This window comes from Cololabis saira, chromosome 16 (genome assembly GCF_033807715.1).
Source record: "Cololabis saira isolate AMF1-May2022 chromosome 16, fColSai1.1, whole genome shotgun sequence".
Classification (NCBI taxonomy): Eukaryota; Metazoa; Chordata; class Actinopteri; order Beloniformes; family Belonidae; genus Cololabis; species Cololabis saira.
This window is the reverse complement of record NC_084602.1, coordinates 196,664-213,963: the sequence shown is the minus strand read 5'-3', so window position 1 is coordinate 213,963 and position 17,300 is coordinate 196,664. Positions and strand designations below refer to the sequence as shown.

At 41.7% G+C, this 17,300-nt stretch overlaps 1 protein-coding gene across 1 annotated transcript in view; it reads right to left on the bottom strand.

Annotated features, from left to right (window-relative positions):
* Positions 1-16,977, bottom strand: part of tecpr2 (tectonin beta-propeller repeat containing 2) — a 101,096-nt gene extending 84,119 nt beyond the window's left edge. Inside the window, exons 1-3 of the mRNA XM_061743833.1 lie at positions 16,899-16,977; positions 15,834-15,966; positions 15,536-15,676 (exon numbers count right to left, since the gene is read on the bottom strand). Coding sequence (XP_061599817.1) covers positions 15,536-15,676; positions 15,834-15,914 — 222 coding nt within the window. The 5' untranslated portion in view covers positions 15,915-15,966; positions 16,899-16,977. The remainder of the gene's footprint in view (positions 1-15,535; positions 15,677-15,833; positions 15,967-16,898) is intronic.
* Positions 16,978-17,300: the final 323 nt, after the last annotated feature.

The following is a 17,300-nucleotide window of genomic DNA, read 5'->3' as shown; positions in this document are numbered from 1 at the left end:
CTGACGCTCAGAGCAGCTGATCACCGCGTCCTCATTCCTCTTTTAAAGTGCAAATACTTCAATTTAAACATTTTTATCCCACAATCTCTGTTCAGTGAGTATCATGCATGGTTTATCAGTTATTAAGAAGCATTTTTCCACTTTGACCAGAGTGAAATGCGGATGGAATTGGGCACCAACAAACGACAGCAGCCTTTTTGAAAAATATATTTTTAGTTTAATGCATTGCATGCATGCGTTTATAATTCCCATATATTCTGTGGCTGTAGCCTACTAGTTGTCTGACATTTTTGGGAGATGTATATATATTTTAAAAACTTAAATAGGGGACTAGCCGTCGTCTCGCTTTATATCCTCCCCCCACCTTTCCGCTACCCCCGATGCGTCCCACAAGGACGCTTACGCTGCGGCACTACTGGACGCCCAGGGCAAGTAATCACCAAATCACCATGACAACCAAACACTACACTCCCGACTCCTCTCACATAAAAACGTACCCTGCCTACTTGTTCCAAAGTACAAAAACGTAGAGGGATTACAATAATAGCCCTTGAATTGTATAAATACATTTTTCTGACTATTCCTTTTGCGACCAAGTCACGGACTTTCAAGATTCGGGAACCCCCTCTGGGAATTCCCTCTACTACGTCATAGTGACGAGGGGGGTCCTGGACACGTGAAAGATGCGCCGTTCGTGGGCCGTTGACTGGTATCAGGCCATGGAATGAGGCTTTATTTAGTCCCATAAGTAGCTAGTGGGGGGATATTAACCCACTAGTAGTTAGCGGCCATTTGTTTCAGTTATGGATAACTGAAACAAATGGTTTGAGTAGCCCAGTAATGATTTGTACGCTTGGTAAGTCTCAGCCAATCACGGGGCTGGTTGTTAGTAGGTAGGGACCCGGATCATGCCAGCCAATCAGAATCCTGGAAAAACATCAACAAATGACACGTGTAACTTCACTTCCGAGTCTTTCGTTGGAGTGACAGAGAAGTGGAGTTACTTTTAAGTGTGACTTTAGAATATTAAACAGGTAAAATACAAGAAAATATTGACGGTGGCCAAACTAATTGTAAACACAGGTCGCACACATGACGCTGGTGAAAAAAAGAGTTGTTTTTATCAGTGATGGATAATTCAATACACTACCCATAATCCTCAGCTACCGTTGCTATAGAGACGACGCCAGTCCGCTTTGCTTGACAAAATCGTTTTAACTATTTATATTTATTATTATTATTATTATTATTATTATTATTATTATTATTATTATTATTATATATAACTATTTTAACATTTCTAAACACAAAAACACGAAAGTGTCCTTGATAATTCAATAATACAATAGGTTCATGTTAAGGACATCCGTTTTAATTAGTTCTCCTTCGATTATGACATGTTATTAATGCTCAGTAGGCAAAGGAAGTTTGTTATGTATTGTTATGAGGCCTATTTCAATTCAATTCAATTCAATTTTATTTGTATAGCGTCTAATACAACAGATGTTGTCTCTAGACGCTTTCCAGAGATCCAGAACATGAACATAAACATAAACATAAACATAAACATAAACCCCGAGCAATTATTACATAAACAATGGCAGGTAAAAACTCCCATAGTGGGAGAAAAGCCTTAAGCCAAACAGTGGCAAGGAAAAACTCCCCTTTAGGAGGGAAGAAACCTTGAGCAGGACCATGCTCATAAGGGGGGGCCCTCCTGCCGAAGGCCAAACTGGGGGAGTCGGGGACGTCAGCAGCACACAGCAGGCAGGCGGAAGCAGTAACAGGATGACCAGAGGGGGGGGAGGGGGTGTCAGCAGCATTTCGTGTCTATTTTTGAACAGTTCAATAACGCTTTGAGCTACGATGCTGAAATTCTAGACTCTGTATCAGGAGGTGACTCTCATCCACTGTGCGGATTTTCAGATCTGTGTGACCTTCGGAAGTGTCAAAGGTCACGCTTTTCAGCCTGCAAAGACTATTTCGTGTCATTTTTTGAATAGTTCACTAATGCTTTGAGCTACGAGGCTGAAATTCTAGACTCTGTATCAGGAGGTGACTCTCATCCACTCTGCCGAGGTCCAGACCCATGCGACCTTCGGAAGTGCCAAAGGTCACCGTGTGTGATGCCTTTTTTCCGGGCCTTTGAAATGTTTTTTGAATAATTCACTAACGCTTTAAGCTGGGAGGCTGATTTTTGTCTATGTTGCAATGCAGAAGGCCCTTTTCTAGGATCTTTTGGTCCCGTGGCTGTACGACTTCCACAGACCTAGTTGGCATTGCAGAGGGTTCACAGAGTTGAGACTTGGCAAGCCCAATCTAGGCCCCATATGGAGGCCACAGATCAAGTTTTACTTGGTTTGGTCAAATATTATGGCAACAGTGTCCGTTCGAATGTTGGAAAAGGTGACGTTTCAAAGCCCCGCCCATCAAAAAGTACAGGTCCGATCTGCACCAAACTAACGTCTGTCTGATCAGGGGATGCCCCCAAACAACATATAAGAGGGAATTCCCAGAGGGGGTTCCCGAATCTTGAAAGTCCGTGACTTGGTCGCAAAAGGAATAGTCAGAAAAATGTATTTATACAATTCAAGGGCTATTATTGTAATCCCTCTACGTTTTTGTACTTTGGAACAAGTAGGCAGGGTACGTTTTTATGTGAGAGGAGTCGGGAGTGTAGTGTTTGGTTGTCATGGTGATTTGGTGATTACTTGCCCTGGGCGTCCAGTAGTGCCGCAGCGTAAGCGTCCTTGTGGGACGCATCGGGGGTAGCGGAAAGGTGGGGGGAGGATATAAAGCGAGACGACGGCTAGTCCCCTATTTAAGTTTTTAAAATATATATACATCTCCCAAAAATGTCAGACAACTAGTAGGCTACAGCCACAGAATATATGGGAATTATAAACGCATGCATGCAATGCATTAAACTAAAAATATATTTTTCAAAAAGGCTGCTGTCGTTTGTTGGTGCCCAATTCCATCCGCATTTCACTCTGGTCAAAGTGGAAAAATGCTTCTTAATAACTGATAAACCATGCATGATACTCACTGAACAGAGATTGTGGGATAAAAATGTTTAAATTGAAGTATTTGCACTTTAAAAGAGGAATGAGGACGCGGTGATCAGCTGCTCTGAGCGTCAGATATAGCCGCAGACGGGATTACATTGGAGTCAATTGGAGCCTACTTGCGTCTGAAAGAGACGCAGAAGGGTACCTTTTGCGTCAGTAGATGGCGCCAATGGCTCTTGACCGTTCGTCGGAATCCGACGCCTCCGGAGTGAGACTGTGTTGATATATTAGGTTTGACATAATGACTGCTAAAATCCATGGTGCTAGAACAGACATGGGCAAACTACGGCCCCCGGGCCACATACCGGCCCGTCAGACTCGTCCAAATTATAGTAAAAAGCTTGTTCACTTTTCTCCTTTCCCTGCAATGCCCATGTTTCCCCAATAGATGGCGCATGCACACTCAAACACATTGACCGTTGTTGGAGAGGCGCGGTTACTGACAAACACCTCAGATCTACAGTGCTTTGCGAAAGTATTTGGCCCCCTTGAACTTTGTGACCTTTTGCCACATTTCAGGCTTCAAACATAAAGATATAAAACTGTAATTTTTTGTGAAGAATCAACAACAAGTGGGACACAATCATGAAGTGGAACGAAATGTATTGGATATTTCAAACTTTTTTAACAAATAAAAAACGGAAAAATTGGGCGTGCAAAATTATTCAGCCCCCTTAAGTTAATACTTTGTAGCGCCACCTTTTGCTGCGATTACAGCTGTAAGTCACTTGGGGTTTGTCTCTATCAGTTTTGCACATCGAGAGACTAAAATCTTTGCCCATTCCTCCTTGCAAAACAGCTGGAGCTCAGTGAGGTTGGATGGAGAGCGTTTGTGAACAGCAGTTTTCAGTTCTTTCCACAAATTCTCCATTGGATTCAGGTCTGGACTTTGACTTGGCCATTCTGACACCTGGATATGTTTTTTTGTGAACCATTCCATTGTAGATTTTGCTTTATGTTTTGGATCATTGTCTTGTTGGAAGACAAATCTCCGTCCCAGTCTCAGGTCTTTTGCAGACTCCATCAGGTTTTCTTCCAGAATGGTCCTGTATTTGGCTCCATCCATCTTCCCATCAATGTTAACCATCTTCCCTGTCCCTGCTGAAAAAAAGCAGGCCCAAACCATGATGCTGCCACCACCATGTTTGACAGTGGGGATGGTGTGTTGAGGGGGATGAGCTGTGTTGCTTTTACGCCAAACATGACGTCTTGCATTGTTGCCAAAAAGTTTGATTTTGGTCTCATCTGACCAGAGCACCTTCTTCCACATGTTTGGTGTGTCTCCCAGGTGGCTTGTGGCAAACCTTAAATGACACTTTATATGGATATCTTTAAAGCGACACTACGTAACTTTTCCACCTTAATATCATATTTCCAGAGTCATTTTGATGGTACATCAACTTCCAACAGGTTTAATGACACCTCTGTCATGGTGTGAGGGAGTCTGTATCGCCTTCACTGGCACTATGTAACTTTGAGGAGCATGGTAGGAACCCTGCCACACTAAAAAACTACAAATCTTTACGACTTTGACTGCTTTAAGGTATATGTCACTTCCCCCTCCTTCCCGATTCGCAGTCGAGACGAAAATGGGCAGGGCGTGGAGCTCAGAGCTCCGCAGAAGCTGGTAACCCGTTGCTGTTGTGGCTGCAGCAGCTCCACACAACAGACGTGGGGAAAAGATCGCTAATGGTTTAACTTTTCAACGGCTTCCTGCTCGGAGGCAGAACCACGCAGGCCAAGTATCTGATATAACAAAGTAAAAGAGTGAAAGAGTCGTCGGCTCGCTTGGATTGCGGCTGTAACGACCAAACACCTTCCACACAGTAAAGCCTGAATTATGGTTCTGCGTTAAATCGACGCTGACCTACGGCGTAGGGTACGTGGCGGCGCGCAACGTACGGTGCGTGTCGCCGCGTACCCTACTCCTTAGGCTCTGCGTCGATTTAACGCAGAACCATAAATCAGCCTTAAACACTCACACAGACCGGGTCGGATCAAAACACGGGTTTTATTCCCCACTTCGCCAGCTAAACGCAGTTGCTGGCCAGCTCTCTGCGGTGCAATTAACCCCAATCTTCAGATAAAACTAGTTTATTGAGGAAAAAATATTAACTCTTATTTGAGGAAAACAAAAATATTGCTCACGCCTCGGAGCCTCTTCACCATAATATAGCAGTCAAAAAAAAAGAAAAGAGAAGTAAGAGGGATACAAAACATGTACTGTATGTTGTACAATCATACAAATTTATTGAAATACATGGCGAGTCAAACATTTACCAAAGCAGCTCCCAAACACTCCTAATCAGGTAGCCTAAGACGTGGGTTGTGCAGAACTTTAGTAGGGATTTCATATGGATCCAGACCGTTAATCATTATTTTCTCCATATACCGCTCCCTGGCTTCCTTGTTTAAGGTATCCCGGTAAATTCCAGTTCCTTTCCAGCAGTTAAACATCTTTTTTTTGCGTTCCGTCTGTTCACTTGGTGAAACAGAAAAGCGTCCCGTCTTCTCTCATCAAAACAAATGCACGCGACGGGACAGGAGTTTTCCGGCAGTACACGCTGGTGCTCATGGGAAACGTAGTGTTCTTTCTAGTAAAACACTACCGCTTTTGTCCAAAAGATGCCGCCAAACTCAGAAAAGCTGAAAGTTACGTTGTGCTGCTTTAAGAAATGGCTTTCTTCTTGCCACTCTTCCATAAAGGCCAGAATTGTGCAGTATACGACTGATTGTTGTCGTATGAACAGAGTCTCCCACATAGACATATATAAAGGCTAGATTACTCGTCCGCGCTGCTGCCAATGGAGAGCGACGTCGTCACACGGCGGCCATCTTGCCACAGGAGAACTCGCTCACTTTAACATTGGCCGTTTCCGAATTTGCATACTGTACTACAAGTATACACTGATTTGGCCAAAGTGTAGTAAGTAGTATGCTGTATGTGAACAGAAGGAAATCTGCAGTGTGCGAAAAATACCCGGATGTTGTACTGATTTGGAAAAAAATCCGCAGCATGCTCAGACCAGCCTACCTCGCTCACTATATCCCAGAATGCAATGCGGCCTCGGCCGGGCAGCGCTTTTTTCTTTGTTTGTTCAAAACTTTATTGAGAAAACAGCTGCAATCGGACAGTGATGTGATGTGAAGGCAGAAAGGACTAATTGCACCGTGGAGAGGGAGAGGAGGAATATAAATGTAAGTAACTTTAATATATAACCTTTTTGATTCAATTTAGTGTAAGGACAACGATTAAAAATTGTGGGTTTTTAATAGTATGTTAGGTTTTTTTTTGTTAGTTATCTTAGCGTGCTTGCTACGTAAATAAAAGTGAACTAAGTGTTATGACAACATTATATATCGGTAGTTGGTTGTATTTTCATGAAATAACTACTTTTCATTGCTGTGTTTTGACAGAGAATTTGTCCGGGAGCTGAAATAAATAGATGCAGAGAGAGGGTTTGGACAAGGAGGAGAAGATGGAGAGGGAAGAATTTTGTTAATAATAAAATAAAATGAAATTCAATAGACTGATATGTTCATTTCAATACATTTATTAAAATCCCTTTCCATCCATTATCTCTTTTCGTCAATAAATGTGGTTTTATTGCTATTTCAACATTTAAGATAAGATAATCCTTTACTAGTCCCACATCGGGGGAAATTTGCAAAATATGTCCCAACTGGAATCAAACCCGCGTTCGCTGTACGCAAGTCGCCTAAGCACCCGTTACGCTATAGCTTTGTTTTATATGCAGATTGTGGTTTTGTCTGAATATAAAGTAAAGCTATCTATTAAAAACGTGAACCTTCACTTTATGTTTAGACAAACTAGATTTCATCTATTAAACCAACATTTATTTTCCTAAATGATTTATTTCAGCCGGCGACAATTCTCCTCAGAGCTGCAGTTTCTCCCCGGGACGACAGCGTAGTTTGACCCGGCGATCGCGTCTTCTCCGGCCGTGAGCTGCTGATGCGGCCGGACCGGCGGCTCTTTTGATCCCAGGAACATCGGATCAAATTTCTTAACCGGCATTATTTGGATAAACTGAGCCCAGGGTGGGGATTTAACGGTTACTTTTACTCCTGAAAAGATGTTAAAACGTAATAATGTGGCATATTAACAGCGCTACAGCTGGCATTACAACAGCTTCTAGTCCAGTGTTTCTCAATCCTGGTCCTCGAGGCCCACTGTCCTGCATGTTTTAGATGTTACCCTGCTTCAGCGCACCGTGATAATAGTACGTGTGTCATCAACAGAGTTGTGCAGACCTTGGTGACAAGCTAATTAGGACCTTTAATTAGAATCAGGTGTGTTGGTGCAGGGAAACATCTAAAACATGCAGGACAGGGGCCCACAAGGACCAGGATTGAGAAGCACTGTTCTAGTCTGCTTTTAAATCTCATCTTTCTCGGACGTTTTGGTGCGAGATGCATTCTGGGATACACTGTAGCACACTGCTGTGTGAACGGTGTGCTGGAGCAGCGTACTGAATCCTTCATTCAGTAGGCAGTATTCAGTGCATACTTTGCAGTATGTAGCATGTAGTGCGGTAGTGTCCGAATTCGGAAACGACCATTGTGTTTAATGGTGCATGTACTGCTTAAACAACCTTAACTTGCTCAATTCTCAACAGATTTTCAAAAAGTTTGGTTTGTTATGAACGTCAGAGATGTAATTATGACACTGCATACTTGTGAATAATTATAAACATTGAAAAACGTACTTTTGTATGAAAATAACAAGAAACAGATAGCTATTTGACATGGTATTTATATTAAATCAATATTTTTATAGTATTCTTAGTAATATTTATATTTACATTATAACATATATACATATATATTATTAACATATAACATATATATATATACACACACACACACACATACATACATATATATATATACATATATATATATATACATATATATTATTACATTATAACATGTATTTATATGACATTATAACATGTTTATATATTATTACATTATGATGTATTTATATCATAACATTATAACATCTGTGTATATATATATACATGTTATATGGTAATAATATATATATGTATATATGTTATAATGTAAATATAAATGTTACTAAGAATACTATGGAAATATTGATTTAATATAAATACCATGTCATAGCTATCTGTTTTGGTTATTTTCATATAAAAGTACGTTTTTCAATGTTTATAGTTATTCACAAGTATGCATACATCTCTGACGTTCATAACAAACCAAACTGTTTGAAAATCTGTTGAGAATTGAGCAAGTTAAGGTTGTTTTGCAGTACAGGCACCATTAAACAGTGTTAAAGTGAGCGAGTTCTCCTGTGGCAAGATGGCCGCCGTGTGACGACGTCGCAGCAGCACGGACGAGTCATCTAGCCTTTATTTATTTATTTTTTTTTTTAAAGATTTTTTTGGGCTCTAGTGGCCCTTTATTGAAGATGCAGATATGAAAGGGGTAGATAGAGAGAACAGGAAGACACGCAGCAAAGGTGCGCAGGCCGGGATTCGAACCTGCGACCGCTGCAGGGAGAGGACTGTAGCCTCAAGTATATGAGCCGCTGCTTAACCCACTGCGCCACCGAGCGGCCCCATCTAGCCTTTATATATGTCTATGGTCTCCCACCTCAGCTGTAGGTGACCCCTGACCTCTGACCTCTGCAGTTCATCCAGAGTGATCATGACCTCAGACCCCTGACCTCTGCAGTTCATCCAGAGTGACCATGGGCCTCTTGGCTGCATCTCTGATCAGTCTTCTCCTTGTATGAGCTGAAAGTGTAGAGGGACGGCCAGGTCTTGGTAGATTTGCAGTGGTCTGATACTCCTTCCATTTCAATATTATAGCTTGCACAGTGCTCCTTGGGATGTTTAAAGTTTGGGAAACATTTTTGTATCCAAATCCAGCTTTAAACTTCTCCACAACAGTATCTGGGACCTGCCTGGTGTGTTCCTTGTTCTTCATGATGCTCTCTGCGCTTTAAACGACCTCTGAGACGATCACAGTGCAGGTGCATTTATACGGAGAAGTGATTACACACAGGTGGATTCCATTTATCATCATTAGTAGTTTAGGTCAACACTGGATCATTCAGAGATCCTCACTGAACTTATGGACAGAGTTTGCTGCATTGAAAGTAAAGGGTATGAATAATTTTGCACGCCCACTTTTTCAGTTTTTTATTTGTTAAAAAAGTTTGAAATATCCAATACATTTCGTTCCACTTCATGATTGTGTCCCACTTGTTGATTCTTCACAAAAAATGGCAGTTTTATATCTTTATGTTTGAAGCCTGAAATGTGGCAAAAGGTCACAAAGTTCAAGGGGGGCAAATACTTTCGCAAGGCACTGTATCCTGAGAAACCACAACAAAACTAACTCCAGACTTTGATGCACTGGCAAAAAAGGAGACCAACAACACTGTTCCCACTGAAATTTACGGAAGCGTATTGCATTCACTTAAAGGTATTGTGACATCATTTTTAACATGCTTTTAACACTATTAAAAGTCTTGGCCAACATCCCTCAAATGTGTCTAAAAGAGTGTAACAAGAAAATATTCACTCTAGTACTCTATTCCTGGCTTTTTATTACAGTGTTTTTTTGCGCCGTGAAAAATGCTTCCTTTTCCCCCTTTCCTGTCAATCATTGCTCCGCTCCTCCTCCAAACCTCCTCCTCCTCCAGCCATACGCTCACAGCGGCGTCGGAGAGAGCCGGGAGCGACAGGCGAAGCATGCACGGAAAAGCAGCACGGCGAACCACAGCAAACAATCATAAAAATAAAGGCATGCAAGCAGCAGTGTCACCTTATCTTAAGTCCAGTCAGTGGCCACAGGTGTTCTTAGCAGTTTTCCTCCGGTGATTAGAACAAAAGAGGCTCTAAACACTAAACAGCTCCGTGTTAAGCCTGATTTATGGTTCCGCGTTAAATCGACGCAGAGCCCTACGCCGTAGGGTTCAGCGTACGGTGCGCGTCGCCGCGTAACCCTACGCCGTAGGCTCTGCGTCGGCTGGAGAGGAGCGGAGGCAGGGATCTGGGTGGAGGGGGCGGTGATTTAGCGGGCCGTTACGTAACGGCCCGCCACCAAACCACATGCGCCGTTTTTGCACAGTTATGCGGAAAATCCCAGAAAGCACACAATACACTGAATGTTAAAAGTTTGTTGTTTTTTGGGTGTAATTGATGTCAAGACACCCAACAAAACACAAAAAATCAAGAAAAATGTGTTTTTCATGTCACAATCCCTTTAAGAAAAAAAAAAAGCTCTATTTTTCTGAATTAACAAAATAATCTCAGAATTCCGAGAAAAGTTTTAATGAAAAAAAATATGCTGTTTTTCTGATTTTCTCGGAATTCTGAGTTAATTAACTCGTTAATTCAGAAAAATAGAGCAGATTTTTTTTTTCTCAAGTGAATGCAATACGCTTCCGTAGAAATTGTCAGTTTTTCTGCTGTTAAGAAAAAATTATAATCCATCCATGATTTTGCGGGGTTTAACACAATTACAGAATTGAGCTTGAGTATTCCGTTGAGTAATAGTATGTTTTGAATGTTGAAAGTTATTCCATTCCAACCTTCGATTGAAACGTACTAAAAACAGAAGTAATCTCCAGGTTTGATAAATCACAGTGCGTATGCTATTTTAATCTATTTACATTTTCTTCCTTCCAGTATTGTGCAAAATAGTGTGTAAACACACCGTGGTGATATTAAATCCCTAGTTTATACCCAACCTCGCTGGTTTATACCCAACCATTAGTGGTTTATACCCAACCTCGCTGGTTTATACCCAACCTTGCTGGTTTATAACCAACCATTAGTGGTTTATACCCAACCTCGCTGGTTTATAACCAACCATAACTGGTTTATACCTAAACATTACAAGTTTATACCTAGCTATTTACTAGAATAGATTAAAGATTGATTGTATCAGTGACCTCTTCAGTATCTCCGAGGGGACAGATTGCAAATCTCAAAATAAAAGTTCTGAAACTAAGAATTAGCTTTTTCAAAATAGTGATAAGTGCTGCAGCTTCAACTGGTAACCAAAATATTCAAAGAGATCAAACTGATCTTGAGTTGTGTCAGAGATTTGTGATTCCATGAATCTAGAAAGGTTTTCCACTGGAATCTGATGTCTGATAGTCATACACCGAAAATCAGACTGAAATCTAACAAAAAGTAAACAAACTGACACACTGTTTCAAACATACCCTCGATCTCATTGTCACCTACGGTATACAACCTGAGAATCTGTTAGTGTCCCTTGTAAACTCCCTCCTATCTGACAACTATTATATAACGTTTCAATTTAACATTGTTGAAATTCAAGTGCAAAATAAGAGGTATTACTTTAGCAGATATTTGTCCGATTAAGCTAATGCTAAATTTAGGGAGGCCATTGCTCATCTTACCACAGTGGAACATAGTGAAGCAGTTGAGGCCTGTGACCTCGGTTCTACCTCTGCAGATGTTTATATCCTTGGCAGTAACACTGCAGATTTGCTGCACTCAGCTTTAGATGCAGTTGCTCCTTTGAGAAAGAGGGTCTCTAATATATATAAAGCAGCCATTCGCAAAACTAGAACAACTTCTAATGAATTGTTAATTGTTGGTAGAGGAAAATAAAAGTAACCCACGGTTTCTGTTCAGCACTGTAGCCAGGCTGACAAACCAGGCCCACCCAGTAGCAGCTGTGGGCATTTCTTCAGCTTTAGCGACTTCCTTAGGCTCTGACTTGACTCTAGACTGCGTCGATCCTGTAGACCCCCCTGAGCTGACCTACTTAGGATATGTACCAGTGGTTTTCAAAGTTGCAGTAATTAAACCTTTACTTAAAAAACCTTCTCTTGACCCAGACATTTTAGCTAATTATTGACAAATTTCCAACCTTCCATTTGTATTTAAAATTCTGGAAAAGGTAGTTGCAACCAGTTATGTAACCATTTGTATAGAAATGATCTGTTTGAAGTTTTTCAGTCAGGGTTCAGAATGCATCATAGCACAGAGACAGCACTGGTTCGAGTCACGAATGACCTTCTTATGGCCTCAGATAAGGGATTAGTGTCCATATTGGTTCTACTGGACCTCAGTGCTGCTTTTGACACTGTATATCAGGGCATCTTACTGCATAGGTTAGAAAATGTTGTTGGGATGGGATTAAAGAGACAGCTCTACGTTGGTTTAAATCATATCTATCTGACAGATTCCAGTTTGTTCATGTACATGAGGTTTCTTCAGAACAGTTGAGGGTCTGTTATGGTGTCCCGCAGGGTTCAGTGCTAGTGCCAATCTTGTTCAGTTTATACATGCAGCCCTTGGGAAGTATAATCCAGAATCACAGCATCAATGTTTATTGCTATGCTAATGATACGCAGCTGTATTTGTCTATGAAAATGAAACCGAAGCGTGTCTTCAGGCATGTCTGAGGGACATCAAGGACTGGATGTGCAATCATTTTTTGCTTCTAAATTCCAAAAAAACAAAGGTTATTATTTTTAGTCCTGAACACTTTAGGAAGGGATTAGATGGTGTTTTGATGGCCTCCAGTGCGACTATAAGAAACATTGGTGTTATTTTGATCAGGATTTGTAGTTTAAACCAAATATTAATCAGACAGGAACACGGTGCATGGAGTGCTGCTTGGGTATTCGCAAAAATAGTATCCCTCAGGTGCTCTTCAGTCGGGGAGATCCATAAATTGTTGTAGACAGAGAACTGAGGCACTCATGAGGGTAAGGTTAATAAAATGCCTTTATTGTTGCATGGCTAATCTCTTAAAAGCGTGTCTACGCGTTTCAGCCAAACTGGCCTTCGTCAGGACAAAAGGGGAATGTTTGTCAGACAGCTCAATTCACAATTAGATAGGTAATTTCAAACAGCTGCTCAGTGTGAGCAGGTAGGAGGTCACATGACCTGAACAGCAAGACCTGCCACCTGTGGGGTGCCATTAGAACTGGTAATCCACAGTACCCCATGGCTGTCCATTACAAAGATGTAAGTCACGGTAGTTGTGAATCCTTAAAAATATCCGGCATAGAACATATTGAAGACTCTATCAGGGGAGGAGATAGACTCAAAAGACTCCTGCAAAGAGAGTCATTCTGGATATACACATTAAAGGCCACTCCATATCCAGGGTTGAATGGAGAACTTGACTTTTCTCCTTTTCTGTGAGTGTAATTTGTATTCTTTGACTATTAGTGTGTTCTGTTGGCCTTTAAGATTGACTCTGACGGTTCCTTAGTTTCTTTTTAGGCTCAATACTTATTTTGTATGCATTTTTGATTTATTGAATTGACTATAGGCAATGTTTAAATGTGCAATGTTGATTTATTGACTGTGATTTTGTTTTTTGTTTTTTTCTTTCAGTACAGAGTCTCTCACCCTCTGCTTGTCATTGGCAGGTCTTGCTGTTCAGGTCATGTGACCTCCTACCTGCTCACACTGAGCAGCTGTTTGAAATTACCTATCTAATTGTGAATTGAGCTGTCTGACAAACATTTCCCTTTTGTCCTGACGAAGGCCAGTTTGGCTGAAACGCGTAGACACGCTTTTAAGAGATTAGCCATGCAACAATAAAGGCATTTTATTAACCTTACCCTCATGAGTGCCTCAGTTCTCTGTCTACAAATATTAATCAGGTTTGTAAAACAGCGTTTTTCCATCTCCGTAATATCAAAGATCAGGAAAATCCTCTCACAGAGTGATGCTGAAAAACTAATTCAGACATTTGTATCTTCTAGACCAGATAACGGTCATGTATTATAAGCAGGATGTCCAAGTAATTCTCTGAATATCCAATCTGAATGGCCAATCTACGAGATATTTGCAAGACCTGATGATAGTTCATTATGTTCCTAAGAGTTTTCTGTTCTCAGAGACCGGGTTTACCCGTAGTTCCTAGAAGATCCAAACTTAGATCTGGAGGACGAGGTCTTCTGCTACCAGGAACCATTACTATGGAACCAACTTCCAGTTTGGGTCAAGGACGCTGACACCAGCTCCAACTTTAAAACCAAACTTAAAACGTTTCTGTTTAGTAAAGCCTAAAAGCACAAATACACACGCCGATCCACAAATGCACAGGACAAAATTCACAAATGCACAGACAGATTCACAAACGCACAGACACACAAATATAACCTGATTTACAAACTTTTTTTTTGTCTGTGAGCTGTGCTGGATTTGCGTGTGACTTTTGAGACTCCCCTTACGTGACTCGATCCACAAATCCGTTTTTTTTAAGACGGAAGGATCTGCAACCAATCAAATATCTTCCTTTGTTTCAGCCAATCATAAAAGCGCACCTCACGTGGGGGACGATTTACTCGTAAACCAATCAGATTAAAGGGGCGGCAGACGGGCGAGGGAACGAGCAGCGCAGAAAGACCGGAATTAATTTAAAGTCGAATGAGTGTATACATGATCACGGAATTATTCTATTCAGATTTAAAATTGGAATTCAATTCAATTTATATAGCGTCTAATACTACAGTTGTTGTCTCTAGACGCTTTCCAGAGATCCAGAACATGAACATAAACATAAACCCCCGAGCAATTATTACATAAACAATGGCAGGTAAAAACTCCCATAGTGGGAGTAAAAACAGCCACTTACTTCGGAATTAAGTTGAATTCGAAATGGACATTTTCATTCGGAATTAGGTGTTTACATGGTAATTTTTACTCATTTTAAATCGGATTTAATTTTAATTCTGAATTAAAGAGGAATTAAACTTCCCATGTAAACACAATGATTGTGTGATTAATGTCTTGGATGATGAGGACTCTTTAGGAACAGGTTCATCAGGACTTGCACCCTTATCTTGTAAACGAAAACCTGAAGTTCTTCAGGTTTCTGATTGTGGATCAGTTCAGATTTCTGTGTTCACTGATCAACAGATCAATATAAAGCCTGGATTATGGTTCTGCGTTAAATCGACACCGAGCGTGCGCCGCAGGTTGCGCCGCAGGTTGCGCCGCGACGCGCACCCCATGGCGCAACATGCACCTCCCAAAAATTGTAACTACGCGTCGAGGCGACGCAGACCCAACTCAGACCGAGAGGGCTGTGATTGGTTCCCTTGGTAGCAACGCATTTCCAGTTCCGCTTCGTGAAGCAGTAGTGAACTTTCAGCGCTCTTTTCTTTGTGTGTGTGTGATTTTTAGTTTTTTTGCACAATAGTTGTCCTTATCTCTTTGATTCACTGTGACCGGAAAAGTAGGATAAACCATTCAGGAAAAGAACGCACCCCCCCTAGCGCTCTCGGGGGGTATTGCACCGCGGCGAAATGGAGTGACGAATAAGTCCGAAGGGTTCACGACGGCGTCACGACGACGGCATGTGCTCTGCGTTGCTGTAACGCAGAACCATAATCCAGGCTTAAGTCAGATCAGGCCTGAGAGGCAGAGAGTACACTGATGAAGTTGAAGAAGAAGATCTCAGACCTCCATGTTGTACTTGTTCATGTGTGCCAGGCGGCGGCAGTACAGGTACAACATGCCGATGCTGCTGCCCACAGCCAGGAAGTCCCTGCTACTGTCCAGAGCGGTCAGGTAGACCAGGGCCGACCGGAACCCCCGCTGCACCTGCACATACAAAAACCTGTTAGAACTCCACCCTAGACTGACCCACACTCAGCTTTTGTTTGAATAAAGGCCAGATATTTGAACTTTTAACCAGGTAAGAACAGGCTTATAAGTGCGGCTGTCTTCATGTCCGAGTCCTTTTCTGAAGCATCCGTACCTTAGCTGGTATGGCATTCAGCAGGTAGTAGAGAGGACAGAACTCCTTCAGGACGGAAGGTGTGGTCAGCTGTGTTTCCATGATACTCCTGAAACAGACTTGGCAGGTCCTGGAAGTCCATTCAGAGCTGCAGCTGAGAAACACACACTTTTGATAAATTAAAAAATAATCACATTATTCAACAGCCTCTTGAACAAACTCAGTACAGCTAAAACATCTGTTAATTTTAATATCAATCAGCAAATATTTTACTGCAGTGAACGTTTGGGTTTGATTTTAATCTGAGGTTTGTCCTGGAGACCTGAGCATTGGGGAGTCACTGAAGAACCAACGCAAATATCTACGATTTCTCACCATGTAAAAGGTATTCAGTGAACCAGATCCAAGCATAACTAAGCAACCGTGACACAACTTAAATATGTATCATGCGGCGTCCTCCATCCAACGTTTTTAAGGGAAATGAGTAGACAAAACCAAAATGAACAATTATTTGATGCAGTTCGGAGTGACGTACGCCATAACTACTGTCCTTCCTAATTTATCTCGTTACAAAATGCAGCAATCAAACACCGCTAAACATAAAAAAAAAAAACGTCGCACTCAATTTTGTGGGAATTGAATTTGGTCGTTAAACGCTGAACCGAATATCTTAATATCTGCCGGCTGTTGTGCTCTCACCCAACAAAGATGAAACAGGAGGGGGCGACGAAGCCAAACAAAATAACAATGTCAGATTTAGCTAAATGCAAACGTTATTTGGTCGAGCAAACACATGCCGAATTAAGCACTACAATAAGCTCAGGTGGAAAGAAACATCTGCACCCGCGGAGCATCAGACAAATCCATATTCAGCTGGAAGAAATGCCAAAAGTGGCCATTTTTTTAAGGGAGTTTGGTGTGGCGCTGTATCGGGCAGGTGGATGTTTGGTCAACAGCAACACAAAAGACGGAATCAAAACCAGAATATATGGCAACAGAGTTCCAATGAACCGAAACCAACACGGTTTTGTTTCTGGTGGATCAAACACCAGCGCAATCTGTTACACCTGCCAGAACTCGACCTACCGGACGAAGGGGTCCTCACATACCGATCCTGGAGCTTCTGAGGCGGCTGGAACAGGAAGCGAGGACCGGTGACATCGCCCAGTGTGTGGAACAGCTGTCTGCCCAGCGCTCGCCTGGAACAGCGCCCCTGCTGGACATAGAGCGCAGTCACAGGCCAGGGGCTCCACCTTTGACTAGGGTCGCAAACCGTCCCTTGAAAAACGGAATCGTCCTGTATTTAAAAACTAAAAGGGACGCACTTTGTCCCGTATTACTGTGAGAGTAAAAAAATAGTAATAAAATGCCAATGGAAAATGGCATTGAGCTGTTGAGTTCATAAGTTATTTTTTTCAGTTTTTTTCTGTTTTACCACAACTGTAGCCTTGAAAACATATTTGTGCCTGAGTCTTGAGTCTATCTGTC